The 19,769-nt window shown below is 43.1% G+C and overlaps 1 protein-coding gene and 1 long non-coding RNA gene across 6 annotated transcripts in view; one reads left to right on the top strand and one right to left on the bottom strand.

The window, feature by feature from the left end:
* LOC308056743 overlaps window positions 1-19,769 on the top strand; it is a 425,870-nt gene that overhangs the window by 278,065 nt on the left and 128,036 nt on the right. The window lies entirely within an intron of this gene.
* Window positions 4,378-19,598, bottom strand: LOC308056727 (ankyrin repeat domain-containing protein 26-like). 5 transcript variants are annotated; one of them, XM_080372521.1, is made up of 9 exons: window positions 19,484-19,598; window positions 17,386-17,600; window positions 15,074-15,254; window positions 14,488-14,634; window positions 11,546-11,658; window positions 10,987-11,128; window positions 8,842-9,123; window positions 7,965-8,162; window positions 4,378-6,386 (listed from the first exon to the last, which is right to left on the bottom strand). In XM_080372521.1, the coding sequence occupies exons 2-7, from the start codon at window positions 17,487-17,489 to the stop codon at window positions 9,046-9,048; spliced, it is 765 nt and encodes a 254-aa protein (XP_080228647.1). In that variant the 5' UTR covers window positions 17,490-17,600; window positions 19,484-19,598; the 3' UTR covers window positions 4,378-6,386; window positions 7,965-8,162; window positions 8,842-9,045. The 5 variants fall into 5 exon arrangements, with proteins under 5 accessions (XP_080228647.1, XP_080228644.1, XP_080228643.1 ...); XM_080372518.1 differs by having other exon boundaries at window positions 11,546-13,308; XM_080372517.1 differs by having other exon boundaries at window positions 10,987-13,308.

Genomic DNA, 19,769 nt, shown 5'->3' on the forward strand with positions numbered 1-19,769 from the left:
AATAGTGCAAATTAAATTTGATTAATAAAATGCTAAAAAGAATTTTAAAACTTTCAGAACACTGATTGGGCATCATTAATGCCTGTGTCATGGTTTAACCCCAGCCAGCAACTAAGTACCTACCTCACAGGCACTCGCTTATTCCCCTGTGCCCCTCCTGGTGGGATGGGGAGAAGAATTGGAAAAAGGTAAAACCCATGGGCTGAGATAAGAACGGTTTAATAATTGAAATAGAATACCACCACCACCACTAATAATAATAATAACAATAATAATAACAACAACAATAATAATTGTAATGAAAAGGAGAGGGGTGGGAGAGAGAAATAAAACCCAAGGGAGAAAAAAACCCAACAAGTGATGCACAATACCATTGCCCTCCACCCGCTGACTGATGTCCAGCCAGTCCCCCAGCAGTGGTTGACCCACCCCAGCCAACTCCCTGCCACCTTCTGTACTAAGCGTGACGGTCTATGGTATGGAATATCCCTTTGGCCAGTTCAGGTCAGCTGTCCCAGTTTATTGTGCTCCTCCAGCCCTCTTGCTGGCAGGGCCTAAGAAACTGAAAAGTCTTTGACTTAATTAGCAACAACTGGCAACGTCATTGTGTTATCAACATTATTCTCACACCAAATCCAAAACACAGCGCTGCACCAGCTACTGGGAGGAGAGTTAACTCCATCCCAGCCAAAACCAGGACAGCCTGTTATTTAATAATAGCAATGTTAAATCTATGATGCCCAAGCAGTATTATAACAAAAATTCCCAGCTGTGAAGTAGAAATAGAATTCTATTTGGGAATATTTTATTACAATATCTTATTGCAATTATGGTAATTAAAATATTCCTAAGTAGGCTTCTAATTCATACGCTGAAATCCTGATCTAGAATAGTAATTAACTTTCTCTTTATGTCAGTTTCTGGTCTTTGTGCTTTCTCTTTCCATTTTTCCTACAGCAGTAGTAAATGAAATACACTTTGGGTGCAGACTGTTCATTGTATTTTATAATATTAAACTATTTAATTGGGCTGTTTAAATAATATAAAATTATCTCATTAAATAATTAGATGAAATACAAGAAATGAATTAATTGCTCTCATGGAGTAGTCCATTTAATACTGCCGTGACAATGCTAATACTTGTTATTTTTACAGTTTTCTTACTAGACTGTCATGCATTCATATACTAGTAATTCTAATTCAGATTACCTACAGAATCAGAATAATCAGGAAAATGGCTTGCTGCAATGTATAATTAGCAATATTGCTTAAATAGCAGTTATTGCTTAAATATGCAAATAACAGTTACGCGGAATAGGGCGGTTCACCCACTATGCACAGCCTTGGTCATGTCTCATAATTAAAATTCGCCACCCACGCTTTAGTTAAGTACTCTCCCCAACACCCACTGCTCAGCAGCCATGGCCATAGCCCCAACCCTGGGCTTGAAGACAAACAATGCGGATGCTGAACCAAGACAGCAGCAGCGCTGCCATGGCACCAGCACTCTGACAGCAGCCGCAGCCAGCTGCAAACACAGTGAACAGACACAGCCCATGGCAGCAGCAGCTGTTACTGCTGGAACCTGTGCAAGAAGCCTTGAGATGCAGAGATACATGCTTATGGAGGAAAATGAATGCTGGGCTGGCACCAGACCCTGGAGACCCCTGTCCAGAGAACTAATTGGCACCTCTAGGACTCCGGTGGGCTCCCCGCTGCATGGAGCAACTTCTTGGCAATGAACGGACACTCCCAGAGTTATGTTCCCTCTGCAGAGCATCAGTGGAACGGAGTGGCAGCGATCAGCAATGAATTATAAGCAAAAGCCTGGATGTTTCAGAAGTCAGGACTCACTGGGTAGACATACTAGTGCTCCAGCAGCACTACTCAACCACTACTCTGCCAATGAGAAACTGAAAAACTAATGTTTTGTAGCAACAATTCAACATGGTATATTGAAGACAGCAAAATGTGGGAAACTTCTGACACATTTGCTCATGAGGAAAAAGCAGCTGGCATAATAAGATTTTCTGAAACAGAATTGTTTATTCCATACAACTGATTGCAAAGATCTGCAACCTGCTTGTAGCTACTGACCCCAAAGGGTTTCTAATGTACCTGAGCAAAGAAATCAAGAAACGCCCTTGCTTTCTTCTTTGGAAAGAGATCAGGAAGTTCCTGAACCTGAACTTGACTGTTCGGGCACAAGCCAGAGAAAGCCTTGCTAAAGTCAAGGTAAGCAACACGCACTGCTCTTCCTCTGTCCACTCAGTTACTCACACATCGCTAGAAAGGTACCAGGTCAGTGCGGCACGATTTCACCCTTTGCAAACCCATGCTGACTCCTCCCTACCAACTTCTTGTCCCCAGCATCTTTGGAAACGGCTCCCAGAGTACGTGCTCCGCCACCTTCCCAGGCAGCACGGTGAGGCTGCAGTTCCCAGCTCCTCGGTCTTGCCCTTCTTGAAGATGGGACAGACATTCCCTGTCTTCCAGGCCTCAGAGCCTCCCCTAAGTGCCATGCCCTCTCCTGCTTCATCAGGAGTGTCCCCACAGTGACACTGGGGATGGACTTTCGAGTGCAGGAATTGCCTGGACTTCTCTGTACCCCCCTCACACCTCATCATAACTGCTATCAATGCCGGTTATGGCAGATGCCAACACCGAATTTCTGTTCTGCTGCTCCACCAGCCAAGAGCTCTCCCCTCTCACTAAGAGCTGGCAGCAGAGAGCGGGTGAAGAAACTTGAGCACAGGCCACGTCTGAGTTTATCACAGTGACTGACAACACAACGTGAATGTCAAGATGTTCTGTCCCTGCTTCCTCTGTGGAGAGACACTAGAAAGTGGCAAAAGCTGAACTTCTCTTTGACCACTCTGGTGCAGGCTGGAGAAATCTCGTTACACCTTTTTCCTTTGCAGCTACAAATTGGCTGGCTCCCCATGGGATCAAAACCTGTGGGATTTCCCAGCGTTTCACGGCCACCAGAAGCTCACCTGCTACCTTCTGCCCAAACCACAAGGAGGATTGCTCTAAAATACAGGAAAAGTCTGGGAACTGATCATGAGCAATACCACAACACCAGTCCGTGGTGTTAACACAATTGTGGAAAAGGACATACACACATGCTGGCCTTTTGCCTGGCCTCCAGAGCTGAAAGGAGCAGGGCGCTCTGGAGAGCTGTACGGTTGGGGAAAGGGTAGAAAGCGATGTCAAGAAGGGGAACGATAAAACAAAGACATATACTAGATGACGAAGTTTATTAAATTTCAAATTGAAACAATATCTGAATTAAATACAGTATATTAACTTCACAAATATGTATTCATATAAAAAGGAACAGCGTCACAGCAACATTCATTGCTTTCCTCACTGCCTGTTAACTCAAGTCCTTGAATTAGTGGGTAAAACCCCCAAATTTTTCCAGTCTTAATTGATCTTGGGACAACTATTCTTCCTTTCCCAGAACTGGGACTTTGTTCTATCCTCTTCTGATCACTGCTGACTTCTGTGGACAGGAAATGACAACGCAGATCTTCAGTAACAGGTAACTCCCTGAAATAAGTAAACCTGCTTCTTTTATTGACACAAATGTCCCAGAACACTGGCTACCAACTGGGCTACCGCCACCATATCATCAGCTGCTAGCAGCAACAAAAAGATTGGCTGTCCTATCATACAAGGTTTGGAAAGTACTGAGGAGACTGGAAGTTAATATTTTAACATTCATTTTTCCCACACATGAAGTGTTTCAGGTACAGCACAGCTGCTGATGTAGTAACTGGGAATGTCTACAGCTGCAGTGACCTTTAATACGAACCCCAAGATGAATACCGTGAGGGGCCATGGGCACAAACTGAAACACAGAGCGTTGGGGCTGAACACCAGGAAATGCTTCTTTCCGATCAGGGTGACTGGGCACTGGCACAGGCTGCCCATGGAGGCTCCATCCTGGGAGATACTCAAAAGCCAGCATGGTCCTGGGCAACCAGCTCTGGGTGGTCTTCCCTGAGCAGGGGAGCTAGAACGGATGACCTCCAGAGGTCCCTTTCAACCTCACCCGTTCTGTGGTTCTGTGATCCAAAACAAACATACCAAACCCACCACATAACTCTCTTGGCACTGCTACACACTCACAGTAATGTTAAACCTAAGGCGCATAAGGTGACAGCAACGTAAAGTGCCCTGTCCTCCAGCATGACCACTGGTAAAGATTTCACTTTATCGGCAGAAACAGTCACGGCATCTGGACTGAAGCAGCAGGCTCAAATCACATCAAACGATGTCCTAAGCATTAAAGTAACACTGGAAACATTAAAAACACATAGGGTGAAAGGATTACGCAGAACAAAGGGAATGCTTTTGTTAAAACACAGAACATCAGTGGAGAAAAAATAATGCTTCTACGTTAATAAGAAACATTTTGACAATTCTGTCAAGCTCAAGAATCAAGGTGAGTCATTCTGCTAGTCAGACAAAAATAGGTGTGCTTCTCATGGTGAGTGCAAAATAAAACACCTATGTATCAATAAACCAACAGGCAAGTGCAACGTGCTTGACATCCATTTAATAGAATTCACATTCGGACTGCAATAAACACATTTTCACATCTGAACTGTGGGATGAGAAACTATAGATACACTATGTAAACAAAATCCTTTCCGGAGCTTTTTTCCCAGCATTTTGTTCAAATCAGGTAATTTTTGGTTAAAACATCACGGTACTCCTGTACTGCCCTGCAAAGGGGATCCTGGTCAACGTGGATACTTTTTGAAGATCCATCAGAAAATACCATGGGAGAAGCTCCAGCAGATCCAGCTTCAAATTCAGCAGTGACTAGGGAGAAGAGAAACAAGATTCTGGTGTTGCTTTTACACTAGACAGGGCCAAATCAGTCACTATGAAAACATCATGGATAACTGGAGAGACTACAGTCCAGAAAGAGATTTAAAAACTTCCAAGGGATCGTAACAATCAAAGGGCTAGGCACAAAGGAAGAAACAATCTTTTTCCACATTTGCTTACCAGTCAACAGTATTTCTAAAGCCAGTGAAAGAAATTCTATAGGCTACACATTGAACATCTTCAGGGAATCCACAAATGACTCCTGCTTACAGCAGTGCTGAACTGAGCCCCCCTGCGGACCTCTCGAACCTCAAATATCTGTTTTCCTTGAATGTTCAAAGCAGTGATTTATTGGAACTCTACTCCTAAAAACCAGCTTCTGCCTTCTCTGTGACAAACTTAAAAAGAATCCGCCGGTGAAAACGCAAACACCTTTGCAATGCAGTCAGGCCAGGACAAGTCTCCTAGCCTGGCACTTTCTTTGAGGGGCGTCTTTGTAACTCACCCTGGCAAAACCCTCTTTCCTCCACAAAAACACATACTCAATGACAGCAAGCCCACCTTTACTATTCTTCTCCAGCCACGTTTTTCAGTCAAGGTCCTGAAACCAAACGCACTCTATGACACCTAGCAGATGCACAATCAGGTTCAAAATGCACCCGGATGAAATGCAACGGCTTTGTGTCCATTCAGACACACGGAAAGAGCTGTGAAGCTACAGCTGAACACTTCTGTATTACTAAAAGCATGCAGGAACAGAAGGAAATTCTCGCAGGGGCCACCTGCTTTGAAATAGCACCAGTCACTGCAAAGCAAAGCAGTGACTCTGGAGGAACGACTACCCTGAAACAGGTGGAATTCCTCTTTCGACACCTGGCCTCATATTATAGAGCATGTTTCATGCTATGTGTTAAAAGCATTCAACTCATCTTATGTTTGCCTAAGTGCTACTAAATGATTTTTTCCTAAAGAAAGGGTATCTTTCATCACTGATTATATTTTTCTTGCTTATTCAAAAAAGACTGCAACATATAAGCTACAAATACAAGCAATGAATAAGAAACAGCAAAAATCAAGGTCCAACAGCAGAGAATGTGCACGGTATGATTTAGTGCGGAATGCAACTGATGCACATGGAAGAAGTAGTGATGGCTGAAGTCTATAAACATCTTATCTCAGGGCTTCTTTTATGTTTGACGTTTGTGCTCAAGGATTCACTCTAGAAAAACGTGACTTCAGCTTAAGCCAAGTGCAACCCGTGTAGAGGAAGTGGGTTAGTTTTCTCTGCACTTGTCTTTTTCAGGCAACTGCATAACATTCTACACAATCTTTTGGTAAGCAGGAAATGTTCACATTCAAGTCTAAACTGGAAAGCTAGCAGAAAAACCTCCCTGTGCTTAGCACAGGAACTTGACAGCTTTCAAGCCATTACTTTCAAGAGTTAGGAACACTCTTCTTTTTCCTTAAAAATGCCCCTAACATAGTGACACATTACCTTGTTTAAGTTCTTTAGCGATTTTTTCATCTAGTTCCTGCCGTACCTAGAATTATACAGAAAATACAGTTAATATTTTAACAGTTAGGTTTTTCTAATATTAAACTTCTAAAACATTCTTAAAATCCACACATAATGAGAGAAAACCTAAAAATATAATGCCAAATAGACACACCTTGGTTTGGGGTTTGATTTTTACTGAAGAGAAACTTCTGGTCAGTCGGGCTGCAGCTGCCTCATTGCTCAGCAACGTTAACAAAACAATTTGTAACTCACCAGCTGGATTATTACTGGGCATTTAACAAAATACACAGGAAGAAAGCAAGAAAGCCTAGCGCAGTTATTGCAGTGAAGGTATGGCTGAAGTTTATCATCTAACCATCTAACACACGAACAGAATGTCAGCTACAGGCTGAGATAGGTACAAATGCCACCCACAGGGACAAATCAGCCAGTTGAGGCTGGCTTCTGCAACTTCACAGAGAGAAGAGCTGCACCAGCAGCTGCTGCAGGACTGACATACACCATTTGTATAGAAAAAAGCGTGTGCCAATATTCTTTTCTCCACCTTAAGATGGGAAATTGAAAGAGCTCCTACAGATGATGCCAAAACTTTTCTTTATTGTTATTGCAAATACCATGACACACATTTATAAAAATATAAAAGCACACACAATTTTTTCTTGCAAACTGTGTACTAAGAAAAACAACCACAGCTACAGCTTCTAGGCAGCAAGTGCTCTGGGGTTTATTATGTAGCTAGAATCAGCCTGGATCACTACAAAGGAGCACTTACGCCTTTTCTCCCCTAGAAGTGGGTATTGTTACCAATTAAGTTATTCTCACTTATGATTCCGCTTTCAGAAGCCTTCACAAGAAGGAATCACATCTCTTAATTTAAGAGTCACAGTCCAAGCGCTATATGCTGTTGTTTACATTTGATGATACTTGTTACTCCTACATTTTTTTTCCATCAAGTTTGTGACACACAGAAGTGAATTTCCAAACTGATATCATACAGCTTCCAGGGCTACGATGGCCATGAAGATGCTGCAGGGCTTGGACCTTGTGAGCTATATGGAGAGGCTGAGAGCTGCAACTGTTTCTTTACTGGAGAACAGGAAAACTCTGGGCTACCCTTCCTTTCCCAAAGAAAGCTGAAACCTATGACATGCTGCTAAAATGGAAGCCAAAAGATTTTTGTTGTTCTTCTTCATAGCATCAAATGCCGTTCTCTGAAGGGCCTATCCTTATTCAAGCAGTAAAGGACATGACATTATCTTTTCTGCCATACTTAGAATAAGAAGAGGAGATTAGAGACTGGCAAAAAGGCTGCCTGTTAAAACAAACTCAACTTCAAAAATATCCTATTAACGCCCATGATCAGTGGTGTTACTGCTGGAACACCGAAGAGAAATGAAGATAGTTCCAATGAACAGGGGGGAGCCTTAAGGTACTTTCATCACAAATATGCTATCTTATGCATAATGCTGACCAGATGTAGAAAAGGTATTTAATGAAGAAAACTGCTTGAGGAAAAAGTAGTATCTTATTATCACCCCAAAAAAGCAGGGTGAAAAAAAAACCTTTCCAGTTTTTTTGCTAGGCATCTTCCATTTTTTACCTCCTCCAGATACAGGTCTTTGTACTTTTCCACTTCTGCCTGTGCGGATTCTTTTTGAAAATTACTGTCTCGTTGGGTATTTTTTATCCTGTCCAATTCACGTTCGAGGTCTCCAATTCTGTGTTCTAGCTGGTTTGTCAGCAAAGCATGACGACTGGCTCTGATTTGTTCTAATCTGTCCTGGGAGGCTGCCTGCATCTGAAGTAGATACACACTTTCAACCACCGCAAAGAAAAAGAGAACTCTCCTCGCCAGTCAATTGCGTGTACCCAATTTCAAGGGCCCAGCTCTATTCAGCGAGGCAACTGTGCCTCCTCACTGCCATCAGCGACCAGGGCAGAACCCTGGAACTACCACACCAAATGAGTCTTTTCATTCAGAAAGAACCCCCATCTTAGCACTATTACTCATCAAAGCTACTGATGAAGGAACACTATCTCTGTAGGACAGGGCATAGCATTCCTCAAAGAAATTACGGAGATGCCGCACCCCCAGCCCCCACCCTGCAGCTTTGGTGACTTCTTTTCTGAGCATTGCCCCTTGTGCAATGACTAAGGAAGATGTGTATGCCTGGCTGTGACAACTCTAAGTTGCAATACCCGTTCAAGGCTAAACAATGAGAACAAGACCAGTGGACAGTGATACCCCTCCAAGAACTGCAAAATGAAAATCCACCTTGGGCAAGTTTTTGATTCAGGGCCTGCAGGCACACTGCACACACATGAAAGCATCTTGCCCAACCATATTCTCTTCTCCCACTGCCCTTCAGGAAAAACAGAAGTACAGCGTAACACATGGAATCAGGCACCACCACCACCCCCAAAAATGACAACCAAAACAGAAGTCTCTAACAGACACACATAAGAAATTAACTTACCTGCAAAATCAGATTGACTTCTTGTAGTTTTTGTCTTATTTCTTGTGCAGCTTGTTCTTCCACCTCTCTTTTGTATAGTTCTATTTGGCTGCGATCCACCACGTTTGTCTCCATATGGTGTTTGAGATTAGCCACCTCTTCTTTCAGCTGGCTTTTGCTCTTTTCCAGTTTTTCATGGTTCCCACGCATGGTGGACAACTCCTCTCACAAATCATGATTTTGTGCTTCTAGCTGCATGCCTTTTTTAGACTTTATCTCCAGCTGCTGGGAAAGTTCATCAACCTGTAGACAGGAAAGGGGAAAAAAACAGGGAACTCAGAGGGATCTAAAATTAGTCAAATCTGTGAAAATTGGTAAAGGAGTTGGCCATCAACACTGTATTTACCATCTGCTGATTCAGTGTTAAAACAAAAGTGAAACCAGGCTCTTCTTTTAAAACAAGAACAGCTTTCACATCATTTCTGACAGCATTCCTCAGGTTCCCATCCTTCCTCAGTTCTGCAGTGGGTCACAGACCAAGAGGTACCAAACCAGCGGCATTACACCCGCAGGGCTAGGCTGAAAAGCACTAGGGCTATTCTTCTGCGAGATGTTCATACGATCATAGGAAATCAAACACACCCATAGCCAGTTACATCACAGCCACCTTCTGGTTTCATCAGAAAAAAAAAAACATGTGTCACGCTTCAGAGGAATTGTCACATGCTGTCACACGGTCAAAGCTTCGTCACAGAACTGACAAGACAAGAAACTGATACCCTTTCCTTCCATTACGCTAATAGATCTGGAAATAGTGGTTCAGAACACAGCTTTTACAGCACTGGTGGCAGAAGACAGTCTCTTTAGGTCAAAGCTACCATTTGTTTTCAAAAGATTTCCAGGAAATATCAGACTTCCCATAGGTCCCAATGGTCAACTACAGCTTCTGTCCCCTTCTTTCCCCCTCCAGAAACATCCATTGTCTATACCTATTAACCATAAAACACGATATCCCATCATCTTTTGTTTTTAAAAAAGTGGGGGAAACCAGCAGAATCAACACTTGAAAGAGTCTTTAAAATAAGTAGAAACTTACACTTATTTAAAATTGCCCAAACGTAATTCCATTCCCTGTCATTCAAAATAACTCTTCCAACAGGAACACAAATATGCTGCTAACCTGTGAACTAAAAATGAGCCACTGTCATGGCAGTTGACTCATTCTACAATAATATCTTCTAAAAAGGAGCATAATTTTGAAACACAGCTACTTTAGCAACAAATCTCAGTAATGAGCAGAGAAGCAGATAGGTTCCATGCTACCAAACAGCCAGAGCAACCTCAAAAGCGTTTCTGGGTCTCCAAGACCAGGAAAGACGGACTGAGTCAGCTACTAGTAAGCAATAAGTTACTGCATTTTTTCTGCATCACCTCACACTGCATTGTGCCCTGAGAAGCAAAGACACCATTCCGAAAAGCAAACCCCCACCTGCCTCCTGCTCAACTCGCGCCCGAGACAGGCTTCAGGGGGTGACCTTGGGCAAGGCCAACTTCATAGAGTTGTTCCGAGTGATGGTGGCGTTACTCCCCTCTCTTCCGAGAGGGAATGCATCTGTCGGAGCCCAACGATGCTGCCACGGCCTCAAGCTGCAGCCAGGCCTGTGCTGGGCCTTCACTGCTCTCAGCCCTGACCCTCACCCATGGACGTGACGTCCCAGTAGGACTGCAGACCTGCCCATCCCTATGGACTGGCCTGGTGATCTGCACTCTTGGCACACTCTGCTTACTGTCCCCAGAACTCTTCTGCTCTTCTTGGTGAGGGCCTGTGGGGCTGATCCCTGGCTTGTGTGGTCACAGACCCTGCCAGCCTTGCTGTGGCTCTTGCTTTGCTCTTCCTCTGCAGGACAGCCTGCCCTTGACGTGCCCTCGCAGATACTGCTGTGTACGTAACACTTCCACCTTTACCCTTAAGAACTACATCAGTATTACAGTCGTCTACTACTGTGGCCATAGAAGGAACGTCAAAAACCAGTCAAATCAATTCAGAAATACAGCCAAGAAAACAAAAGTCAAAATCAACAACATGAAAAGAAGTATGAAGAAAGAACAGAGGTTCCAAAAGAAAAACCACCACCACCAAAATAACCCAAACAAAGCAAAGCTCACCTTTGTTCTTAATCTGTCAGCTTCATTGACCATTTCAGAACACCTGTTCTTCATTTCTCCCTGCAAATTAAGCTGGGACAGTCCCCCTCTCTCCTCATACACCCTTAGTTTCTTCATAGCTCTGCTCAGCAGCCTCTTCAACCTGCACAGCAAATTAGTCACAAAAACAATGAAGCAAAGGAACAAAACTGGACTTTTTCACATACTCTCATGTAAACAGCACAGACACCGCTTGCTTCATCTTTAACATGCTTGACACACCAGGAATTACCAGGAAAAACCAGTATTCCTGTGCCACATACACTTGGAGAGTCCAGATTTCACCTGAAAAGAGGAATGAAAGACTCCCTTTTTCCCCAGAGAACTGCAGGGCAACCTGCATCTGCAGTTGTTTTGGCAGCTATTGAAAACTAGGGGCTGGTGTACAGAAGTACCTTGCAAGAACCTAACATGAGGCCGGCATCTGCTCACAGTTAGGTACACCTGTTTTTTACATTACAGTTCAATAAAGCATGACTTCTACTCAGGGATACCTCTTCACCACGCTAAAAAGCCGTACCTCTTACAGTCTTTCTGCAGATCGAGGTTTCTTTTAATTTCTTGGTCCAGACATAGTTCAACTGGGTGTTTCAACTCTACCAGCTTCTTCACTTCCTTTCTTTCACTCTCGCACTTTCAAAAGAGAAAAGAAAGATGTATCACACACACAGAGCACAGGAAAAATACCTACGTAGAGTCTGTGCATCTAGCGTTCTCCACAGAGAAGCTGCTGGACGTCTCTATCCGTTAGCCACGTTCCACAGAATGGCATGGGACAGAATTCCTGAGGATATTCCATCACTTCAGGTTTCACATCAAACAGACCAATACGTAACTACAGAAACAGATGCCCTCGCTGAAGCAAAGGCCATCCTCTTCTAGACAAAAAGGTGGAAAAGATGATGGAGAACACTTTTGGCAGTGTTCATCTTTTCATCTGCTCACAGTAGGGATTACGTAGGTATGCACTTCATGGGACAACACTGACCCATCTAAAGCTTTCATGGGATCTTCCACCAACCAGCAGGCAGGGGCTACTGGAGGAATCTGATCTTTTGGAGTTCTTCAACATTTTATGAACTAAGTAAGAAGAATCACCTTTCTTGATCAAAGCTTAGACTTGGATACCTTTTTTCTGTTCTCTGCTTAGATCTGAGGGCTAATATCCCGTTTGCCAAAACCTTCCACAATTCCGAGAGAAACATAACAAACCAGAACAAATCAGTATTCTTTGGTCCCATGCACATAACATACCAGGTACACTGTAGAAACAAAATAATTTCAAGAACGGACAAACTTTAAATTGTTCTTTCTAAGCATATCCTTTACCTCTCTTTCTACTTTGTCGGTCTCTTATTTGAAGACTTGTTCCCTTAAATCAGTACTCTTGGCATTTAAATCCTTGTTTTGCTCTTCTATGAGATAAACTTGCTTTTCTCTATCAGCTCTGAGTTTCTTCAGAGTATCATTAAACCGGTCCTGCACATCATTCACTACTTCTTCTTTCATGATCCTCTTGCTCTGTGTATCTTCCAGCTGCTGACGCAGTAAAAGGTTTTCACTCTGGAGCTGAGCCAATCGCTCCTGCAAGGACTCCTGTTTTATTACAAGTTCGCTTACTGGATCTTTCTCAAGTTGTTGAACACGATCACATTCCTTTGCCTGATGCTGGGCTTGACTTAATTCTTTTTGTGTCATTTCTACAAGCAAAGTTTTTTCTCTGAGGGTTTGCTCCAACTGGTGAAGCTCATTTTCTAGCCTATTAGCTTTGCTTTCAGCTTTACACAGCTGCTGAGACAAGCTCTTGTTGGTTTCTTGCGTGTCGGAGAGGTCACGATGGAGCTTGTCTTGCAAGCGATGCCATTCATCACGTTCTCTGTGAAATCTTTGTTCAGCATCCTTTTCTGATGACCGATGACGTTCAAGTTCTTGAACAGCAGCATTCAGGCAGGAATGAAATGATTCGATTTCTGTCTCTAGTCTGTCTTTACTTTCGTTTGTCTGCTCAAGTCTGGAAGTCAGCACTGCAGATTCTGTCTTTAGTAAGTCCAGCTCTGTATTGTACTGAAGAACCATTTGTGTTAATGCTTCCTTGTTCAGTTTAAGTTCCTTTTTGAGATCTTCATTTTTTTCTTTCAAGGTCTCATTTTCCTCTAAAGATTTTCCTTCCTCCTCCTGGTGCCTAAGTCTTACTTGATTGATTTCTAGCCTTAGCACAGCAATCTCATCTTGTAGTAACTGATTCTTGTACAACAGATCCTGTTCTCTCTCAGTGTTGGATTCCTGAATGACAGGGAACATGAATAAATAGCCAATTGGGAAATGACTCTACAAAAAAACTTCAGCAATAAACTGCATTTTAACATTTCTAATACTGAAGCATGACTTCAAAGATGAAGTTTCAGGCAATAAGCTACTCTGTGAACCCACGCACATGTACAATGTACGTACACAACAGAAGTGTAACATATCCTTAAAACCTAAGTGAACATCCCAAATACACAATACCCCCTTAAACCAACAACCAAATAATAAAATTATTTAAAATATCTCAAGTGTAAAGCTTTAAAATGACAGTGCTTCCTTGTATGTGCATGCCTTTATAATATTGCCTTTAAGGTTGAATTAGTTGTGCTACAGATCTGATAAAAACAAGGCTAGAAAGGGTATTTTCCTTCTCAAATGTCTTCTGAACACTTACCCTTTTGTGTTACTGGAAGTTAGCTATAAAACTCAGTCACCCCCAGAATGCAATAGTCCTGTATATTTCCTCTTTATTATATGTATAACTTTTTTCCACCTAAACACATTCACCCTATATTTACTGGGCAGCACAGCCAAGAGCAAACAAGGCTTCCAAGCACCGCACATTCTTAGGAAATTCGGTAAACTCTTTTCAAGATCTTTTTGAATACAGTGTTTATGGTTGCTTTTTCTCCTCCAGTTACTCTAACTCCTACAGAGAGTTGAATTCATTGCTGATATTCGATCATAAAATTTCAGTATGTGGAGGTGGAAAAGAAAGGCATACTTGAAGTAAGTAAGTTCAATAAGGGAATAACTAATTTAAAAAAAAAAGCAATGGAAACACAAACACTGTCAAACAACTTTCTTCCTGGTCAACCTTGACATAGGTAGCTAGGTGTTTCATTGCCAGAAACCCTAAAAAGTGATAATAAAATGTCTGTGAAATGACAAATAACAGATAGGTTAAGAAACGGGGTAAATAGTGTGTTCTATTAGTTTCCGACTTGCACGAGTAATTCAGGTACATAAAGGAGTGATGCTGCTTTCCAGAACTTTTAAAGACATAAGAGAAAACAGGAAAGGTATTTACACAGTTAAGTTACACTGGTAAACTGTAAATAAACCGTCAAGAAACAGGAAAAGTTATATAAGATTTATTATGACTTTAAAACAAATATGGTGAAATCTGACTTATTAGAAAAAAAATCTGCTTACCTCTGAATTTTTTCCAATAGATCTTCTTGTCTCTTCTTCTAGTTCCTTTTGTCTCCCAAGGTGGTTGTTCAAAATTCCTTCTTGAAGGGCTCTGGCACTCTTTTCCTGAGAGAGCTGTGTCTGTGTTTCATCATGTTCCTCTTCAACCTACAGTAACACAACTGCTTGCATCTCGAGAAAAATCAGAGCTAGCAATACATCTTCCCACTCTCCCCAGAATACTTGAAAATATTTTTGATTCCCCACAGCTATGATAATCCACCTATAAAGAATACATTTTAATTTTCTTCTGAAAATTTGAGAAGAAATACAGGATGTTTTGTAGTAATTTAGAAAAAAGTCAGGCTTTGCCTGAAATACAAATGAAACCTAAATTCTGAAAAAGGAAAAAAGGAATAATAAACTGGCAAAGCAAAAAAAAAGAACAACAGACCAATTGTGAACCAACTGTTCCCTACTGCTCTCAAAATTTGGCAATAGTTATCCAATGCCTCTCCCATGAACAAAGCACCTCCTTCTCTAGGCATACTGGAATACAAGTGAAAAGAAGCAGAAAAGAAAGTGTTTAATTCATCATTTAATATACCTGTTTCAAGAGCTTTCTCAGTGTTCTTATCTCCATTTCTAAATTCCTTGAGTGTAACTCAAGTTTCTGTTTCTCCTCCCTTTCTTTACAATATTGATCTTCTTTCCTTTGGAGTTTTTCTCTCATTTTCTCACAGAGCACTTCTACTCTAAGTCTCTTTGCTTCTTGTTTCAAAGAACATCTGGGATTTAACAGAGTATTTGAGAAACAAAAGCACCGATATAAAAGTAGATGTTCCACATGATGAACTTGCAGAGACAACTCAAATGATAAAAAAAATGTTAAATGTTTTCAGATTCCATATTTTTACTGTACTTTTCAACTTTTTAAAGAATTCTAACTTCATTCCACTGTCCATGGTATCAGTTGTACAAGATATGGAAATAAACCATTGATTGATTTACCAGTTTTTTGTAAGTTTACATAGGGAAATGCACACTAGTGTGTACACTTCTATAATAAAAAAAATAAATCATCTTCATATTAAAGCCATTTTGTTGAAAAAGGAGTTTTTTGTCTCATCAGATCAAAGCATCATAAACTTTTACTATGGTTAATATACATTTTCTTTGTATACTGAGCCTACATACTACGGATTCAGTGACTAGAAGTAATACTGGTGAATCAGCACGCCACTTATCTATGGCAGACCCAACAATTTTTTAGCAAGCCTTCTGTAAGGCTGCCCACAGACAGAACAAGCAGCTTCTGTTTACTCAAGAAGGATGTCAGTGTTCAAAACCAGATTCAGAAATGCATGGGGGTTAAGCTGAATACGATTAAAACCAGTTTTAAACCTCAGTGGATCTACCTCTGGGAGAAACTACAGCAATTTCATTTTGAAGGTGATTTATAAGGAAAGCCTTATGGAAGGTCAGCTTCTTTACCAACTGAAACAATCAGCAATGAGCACTGACATGGTAAAAAACGGTCCATGGTGTACCCACGGTACCCAAACAAGAAAGCAGCTTTGCCTTTGATCCTTATCTTGACTATTTTTTCCGATATACTTGCAATGATGAAGAAAAAAATAAAAACCAAGTATCAATGTAAGGGAAGAACTGCCATTTGAAAGCCTGCTTTAGAAATTCTGCAAAACAAGAATCAACCACCACTAAAATTACTTGAAAGACTGACAAACATTTGTATTTGAATGGCGTATATTGCAAGGAAAAAGCTTTACATATAATTTCTAGTGTAATTTCATAAAAAGTGTAACTTTTGAAAGTATAAATTAACGCTGCTTGGAGAATTCATTTAGAAGGAAAATATTACTTCTTTATACTTGATAGATGTTTGAGGATTTTGAACACCTGCTGAAGTCAAACCCAGGCCAAGCTGGGACCGGCCTCGTCTTCCTCGTACCCCCCTCCCCCGTGCTGGGAGGCCCAACTCCCCCAGGCCCAGCTCCCGCAGCCTCCCCTCACAGGGCTGGTGCTCCTGCCCCCGGGCCAGCCCGGCATCTCCCTGCCGACCTCACACGGACTGGGCAAGATCTCCTGGGCTGGGTGGCCAAACACCGGGCCCCGGGCTCGAGACACAGCTCAGCAAGCCCTGCGGAGGGGTGGGCACTCACTGCCCCCAGTGCCCTGGCACTGCTGCCCTCCATACAGCCCAGGCCGCTGTGGGCCGCCCCAGCTGCCAGCTCACGGTGGCTCCTGCTGAGCTCGCTCTCTGCCTGGGCCGCTCCCCAGCCACGCCATCCCACCGGGGATCACCACAAGGAGATCTCCCCTCCCAGGCCAGGGCTCTGCAGTTGTCCTTGCTGAACTGCCTACGGTGCCTGCTGGCCACCCCTGTCTGACGTGATGTCAACAGCGATGAGAAACCTCACGCCTCCGGGTCTAGCTCAGGAGTGTGGGGAAAGGGGCAATCCCAAACTTGACCTTTCCAACAAACAAACAGGTAAGCAAACAAATGCTCTAAGCTCTGGTTTGACTTGCACTGGGTGGAGTTACCAGAAATCCTAGTATTATAGGCCATCAGAAGCCACAAGGACAAAACGAAAAATCAGCAACAACCCGTATCTCAAATCTCTCTTATAAATCTGATTTCCCCATACACACTCTCTTGTTTTCTTCTCTTGCTAGAAAACAAAGTTAAAACAACATCCAGAACATTGTACATGGAGCTGATATCTGGACATTTTCCCCTCTCACATTATGTACTTCATAGCATAACTGGCCCACGGGATTCCAAAAACCCAAACCCAAAAGACTGGAAACTTCTCATCCTGTTGCCTGCACCATCAGAGTCTTTTGGAATAAAACCACTGACAAGATAATACATTATCAGACCACAAGTTTACATACTTAAGGCTTTGGATATCACTTTTCCATTCTGCTTCTTGGTGAGCCAATATGGATTTCAAATCTTTGAGTCTTCTCCGCTCTGAACCGTGACTCCCTCTTTTCATCTTCCAATTCCCTTACTTTGCGCAAGAGAGCTGTATACCGATTTTTCCCACGTTCTATTCTCTGTTCATATTCAAGAAGTATGTTTTGCAGTTTCAACAGAATAGCAGAACCTGTTTTGAGATAGAAAAGACACAAAGCTGCACAAATACTGCCCAATGTATAAGCTGTTCAATGCTTTGCTGCATTAGGTGCAGGTGGCAGGTCTCGGTAGCGGGAAGGTCCCTGTGAGAAGGAGCCAGGGGTCATCCCGTGCTGGACATGGACGGTTTCGATGGACCCACCGCAGGGCACAACTGAGCCTCTCAGCCGTGCTGGCAGCTCCTCAGGAAAAACAAATGTAGGAAAGGGCAAAACGGGCAGAGAAGGGGAAAAGCATGCGAAAACCAGCCCCGCAAACGAACACCCAGGTCAGCGACTGCAGCCCCTGAGAGAACCATGCTGGAGCAGATACCCACAGCGCAGTGCTGCGGAGGACCCCGTGCCAGAGCAGGCGGATCTTTCCCGAAGGACCCATGGAGGGCCCAGTCTGGAGGAGATTTTCCCCGAAGGACTGCAGCCTGGGGGAGGACTCACACTGGAGCAGGGAAAAGGGACGAGGAAGGAGCAGCAGAGAGAAACTGCTATGTCCCGACTGCAGACCGCAGCCTCCCCGTGCTGCCTGGGGAGGTGGCAGGGAAGGAGCGCAGCAGAGCTTGAGCAGGGGGGGTGCCGACGTGTCCTTTTCGGTTTTTGGGTCTTTGTTTCTCACTATCCAAATGTATTTTAATTGGTGGAGTCTGTTTTGCCAGTGACGGTCACTGGGAAGTGACAGCCCTGCCTTCACACTGACCCACAAGCTTTTTCACCCCGTTTTGTCAAGGAGGGGCAGTGGCAGCACTGGGGGGGGAGTCTGGCCTTCGGCCAAGGTTAACACTTGCCTAATGAAATTTTAGCATAGTTTAATAGCCCTAGTAAGTGATGCTTATGTTTATATAATGCTATGTGCATATATGCAAGCATCTTGATTTCTGTTATACATTTATTTATTTGTTATTTTTAAGCAAAGCCATTATTTTGCTGTACTCTTTGTCATTAGCTGTTGAGGGGTGTGCTGGTTGTGGCTGGGATAGTGTTAATTTTCTTCACAGTCGCTGGTACGGGCCATGTTTTGCATTTGTGCCGCAAACAGGGTTGGTAGCACGGGGATGTGTTCCTTATGGCCCAGCAGCGCTCACACAGAGCCAAGGCCTTTTCTGCTCCTCACCCCACCCCACCAGCCAGCAGGCTGGGGGTACGCAAGGAGCCGGGCCGGGACACAGCTGGGACAGCTGACCCCAGCTGACCCAAGGGATGTGCCATGCCACGCGGCATCATGCTCAGCATATAAAGCTGGGGGGAGGACGAAGGAAGGGAGGGACATTCAGAGTGATGGCACTTTGTCTTCCCAAGTATTTGTTATGCGTGACGGAGCCCTGCTGTCCTGGAGATGGCTGAACACCCCTGCCCATGGGATGTGCTGGATGAATTCCTTGCTTTGCTTTGCTTGCGTGCGTGGCTTTTGCTATTAAACTGTCATCATGCCGACCCATGAGTTTTCTCACTTTTCCCTTTCCGATGCTCTCCCCCACCCCACTGGGGTGGAACAAGTGAGCGGCTGTGTGGTGCTTAGGTGTTTAGGTGTGGCTGGGCTTAAACCACATCAAGGGGATATAAAGAAGAAAAAGCTCTTGCTGACTTTTGATGACCCCATTAGAAGGAGCTGAACTGTACTTTGCAAGAAACTGCTTCTCCAGCTCTGACTAGACAGAGAACCAATGATAACGTAAGGCACATCGGCTGGTAATGCAGGCAACATCTCAGGTTAGGTGACAGTTTCACAGCTTTTGAGGGGGATCTCTAATCATAAAGAGATATTATATCAAAATATGAAACTAAAATACTTAGGAGTGCATGCAAAGAAACCATGTTTTAAGGGGAACTTGTAACAGCTGAAGACGGTGACTTGAAAACATACCTGTATGATCCACACAAAGCTGTTCTAACCGCAGCATAGCCTCCTTGTAGGTTGAAGTTCATAATTCCACATTCTCTGAAGTTGGGTCAGATGACTGAGTTAAACCAGGGTCATCAGTTACTTCCATTTGTCTGCTTACCTACAAAAAATACAGTACTTTCTGTAATTCCACTGTCTAGTATTACAGACCATTACAAATGCATGAATGATTCATTCTCTCCTTCACAGCCCACAGATTTGTCTCAAATACAATAAAGCTGCATACCAGCAGCAATTTGTACATCTG

The sequence above is a fragment of the Falco punctatus genome (assembly GCF_963210335.1).
Source record: "Falco punctatus genome assembly, chromosome: Z".
In the NCBI taxonomy this organism is placed as follows: domain Eukaryota; kingdom Metazoa; phylum Chordata; class Aves; order Falconiformes; family Falconidae; genus Falco; species Falco punctatus.